Source organism: Canis lupus, chromosome 25, assembly GCF_048164855.1.
Source record: "Canis lupus baileyi chromosome 25, mCanLup2.hap1, whole genome shotgun sequence".
NCBI lineage: Eukaryota > Metazoa > Chordata > Mammalia > Carnivora > Canidae > Canis > Canis lupus.
In genome coordinates, this window is record NC_132862.1 from 35,072,377 (window position 1) to 35,075,667 (window position 3,291).

The following is a 3,291-nucleotide window of genomic DNA, read 5'->3' on the forward strand; positions in this document are numbered from 1 at the left end:
AGCTCAGTGGTTGAGCATCTGCCTTCAGCTCAGGGCGTGATTCCAGAGTCCTGGGATTAAGTCCTGCATTGGGCTCCCTGCAGGGAGCTTGCTTCTCCCTCAGGGGTGTCTCTGCCTCTCTCATGAATAAATAAAATCTTTAAAAAAACACAAAATGTTTTAGTTCCTGCACTCTCAGAACAATACATAATAACCAATGGAAGAGATTATAGAAACCTGTCTCTTCAATATCTAAAAATAAAAACAAAAACCCACATCTGATGACTAATGCACAATTAGGGAAAAATTGGGCAGCCTATGAAAATGACATGGGCTATTTACGTGTGTAATTAACCCTTGGATGGAGTGAAAGAAATTAACTCTAATACAATCAGGGGACTCTGGGAAAATATAATGAAAAAAAAGTGTCATCTAAGTTTAGTCTTAAAACACAGGTAGAGTAACAATAGGCAAAAGAAAAGAAAAAAAAGAAGGGCAGAGAAGGCCGAAGAAAGTTTGCCTGGAGACAAAAGAATACAGAAAGGGTAGGAAACACAATAACCCAAAACCAGACCAGGTGCTGGAGGGGGAACTTATCTTACAACCTTAGAATATACTTGTTGGTTGTACAAAGTCAGTGGAATACAAAACTACAACTAGTTTATAAACCTTTACCTCTACAAATAATGGCCCCTTTTATCTCTTAAAATCCTTCTGGGGGTTCTGCCCTACGCCCCCAGTGTCAGTACCTTACAGATCTCCTTGAGGACTGAAAAGCTCCACTGCAAAAGACAGGCATTCTGTGAGTTTCAAGTTTTCTTAATCAACATGTGAGAAACATGTGAGGCTTATTTTTAATTCCCGGACTGACTTTTCAAAGTAGGTATTTTCATTTTCTTTTAATAGCTGAGGAAACTGGGTTTTGGCAGATTAATGGACTCGCCTAAAACCATAAACAGTTTGTATTTTAACAGTGATCTGTCTGATTTAAAAACCCAATCTCATTTTACTATGGTGGCTTTTTACCAGTGCAGTACACTTCAATTGCCTGGGGCAGCGGGGGGACACCTTTTAAAAATGAAACTTTTAAAAATTAAGTTTCAAAGAAATACCTATGTACAATTAAGAAAAAGCAAAATAATACTGTTGGATTGATAGTGAAAGACAGCAGTCCTCCTTTTCTCTATCCACTCTTTACACATTTTACGATTATAGTTTTTTTTTTTTTCCTGAAAAATGTGTTTATACTTTTTTATTGACTTCTCTGTATTAGATCTTGAGGGAGTCTTTCCCATTACACACACCTGTGTCCTCTCCAATCCCCCCAATACCACACAATCATTTCTTGTTGTATTGGTAGTCAGTGTTTACATAATTATGACTTCGTATGAATAGTATTATTCACAAGTGAAGTATGCAGTGCAATTCTCGAAAAACTTTTGAATGTTCCTGTTTCATAATAAGATTTATTTTCTTAATTTTTAAGGAATCTGCAGACCACCAATTCATCCTCAGACTCTGAAAAAACAAAACAAAACAAAACAAAAACCTCTTTTTATATTCAAACACACCCGGTACTCTCAGGTTTTCTTTTTGAGACATCCCACCTAACTTTTTTTATCTTTAGACATTTCTTACGGAATTCATGCTGTTCTCCCTTACTCTCCTCCCTCTTTAACACGGTTATATTGCAACTTTACGGCATACCGCTTCTACCGTTTGCTCTTTAAATACTAAAACGCCCTTCCCCATTGACGACTGTCTCTCTCACCATCACCATTCCCTCCCGCTTCAACATCCCTGCATCTTAACTGTCCTTTTCCACGATCGATGCTGGTAACATTCGCGTTCTCACAACGATTGAGAATTATCTCAAAAGACGAAAACCACCAGCAGCATTTACATCATGACCATCATTTACACGTTATTCACGAGGCGGCCCCGCTTAGCGCTGTGCCTGGTTGGCTCCGAGGGCTCGAACCACTCGCTACTCACAGGGGCACCGAGAGTCCACTTTCTTACACTCCAACCCCCTGTTCAAAATCCAGCAGCATTTTACGTTGTTTGGCATCAGAAGGATGCTTTATGTGGTGTTGTTTTTTTTTTTTTCCCACTGAAAATTGGATTGTCCCGGTTTTCTCTTGCTGGACTGAGGAAATATTTTTGCCTTCCACGTGTATCTTTAAGACCTTCAGCTTCTTATTAATTCAAGGTCCTGCTTACAATCCAATCCAATCTTCCCGAAATTTACGTTTTCCTATTTTATTTCGGACCGTGAGCTTGCTGTACACGAACATTTATTTTTCTGAAAACTTTTTCGTAGCCTTCCTTTTTCCTAACGCGTCACGGTCGCTCTGTTTTTGCTTGAAGGCTGCAAAGCTTCTTAAATAAGCTGAAGCGCTTCGCGGTCCCCGGAAAACCGACCGCGGCGCCCCCGCCAGCCGCTCCCCGCCTTCCGCCGCCGGCCCGAAGCTCCGCGAGGACCCAGAGCGCAGCCGCAGAGAGCGCTCACGCCCTCTCGCGAGATTCCAGAGCTCGCGCTCGCCGCGCCGCTTCGCCGCCGGGCCTCGCGGGAGGCGGCCATGTCCGGGCCGAGACGCCGGCCTCCTGGGCGCGGCGCTAAATGTGTACCTGCAAGCGGATGTTGAGGATCACCGAGCCTGCGACGTAGAAGTACGGGAAGTTCATGCGCAGCTGCCAGGCTAGCTCGAAGAAGGCGAGCAAGGTGCGGGAGAGTCCTTTGCAGAAGACTCCGTAGGAGCTGGGGACCCCGGCCGTGCTGCAGGCTTTGAGGGCCAAGGAAGACGGAGCCGCCGCGGTGGCCATGGGCCCGTGTCCCCGCGCCCCGAGTGCTTAGAGCCGAGGGTCAGCACAGGCCTCCCCTACCGACCGACGGTGGGGACGGCGAGGGGCAGGTCGGCGGTGGCTACGCAGCCGCCAGCTCCTACCGGCGCCTCCCGCTGGCTGGTTCCCTCCCCGCGGCGCTCCGGCCCCGGCCCCTGCCGCCGCCCGCGCTCCGCCCCTTCCTGTCGGCTGCTGCCCCGGTTGTTAGCGCTTAGAGCCCGACAGGTGGTAGGTGCCGAAGGGGCCGCTTTGGTATACACCGTACACTTGGTCTTCTCAATATGGTCAGCCAGACTGATATTATTATTTTCACTCTAAAATGAAGAAAAGAAACAGTAAAAAAAAAAAAAAAATGTCATGGTTTGTAGAGAACGCAGTTTGTAAGCGCCGAACTCTAGACTGAAGCTCAGGTCTGTCTGCTATGTGACCTGGGGTATTAGCCAGGAATGTCACCCTTTGGTTCCATAA

The 3,291-nt window shown here is 46.1% G+C and overlaps 1 protein-coding gene across 1 annotated transcript; it reads right to left on the bottom strand.

The window, feature by feature from the left end:
• Positions 1-2,072: 2,072 nt before the first annotated feature.
• SMIM10L1 (small integral membrane protein 10 like 1) lies at positions 2,073-2,946 on the bottom strand. The gene has a single exon (XM_072799012.1). The coding sequence runs from the start codon at positions 2,803-2,805 to the stop codon at positions 2,599-2,601; it is 207 nt and encodes a 68-aa protein (XP_072655113.1). The 5' UTR covers positions 2,806-2,946; the 3' UTR covers positions 2,073-2,598.
• Positions 2,947-3,291: the final 345 nt, after the last annotated feature.

What these genes read in the sequence shown, in the direction of transcription:
- SMIM10L1 (XM_072799012.1), bottom strand. Translation starts at nt 2,805, where the DNA reads ATGGCCACCGCGGCGGCTCCGTCTTCCTTGGCCCTCAAAGCCTGCAGC.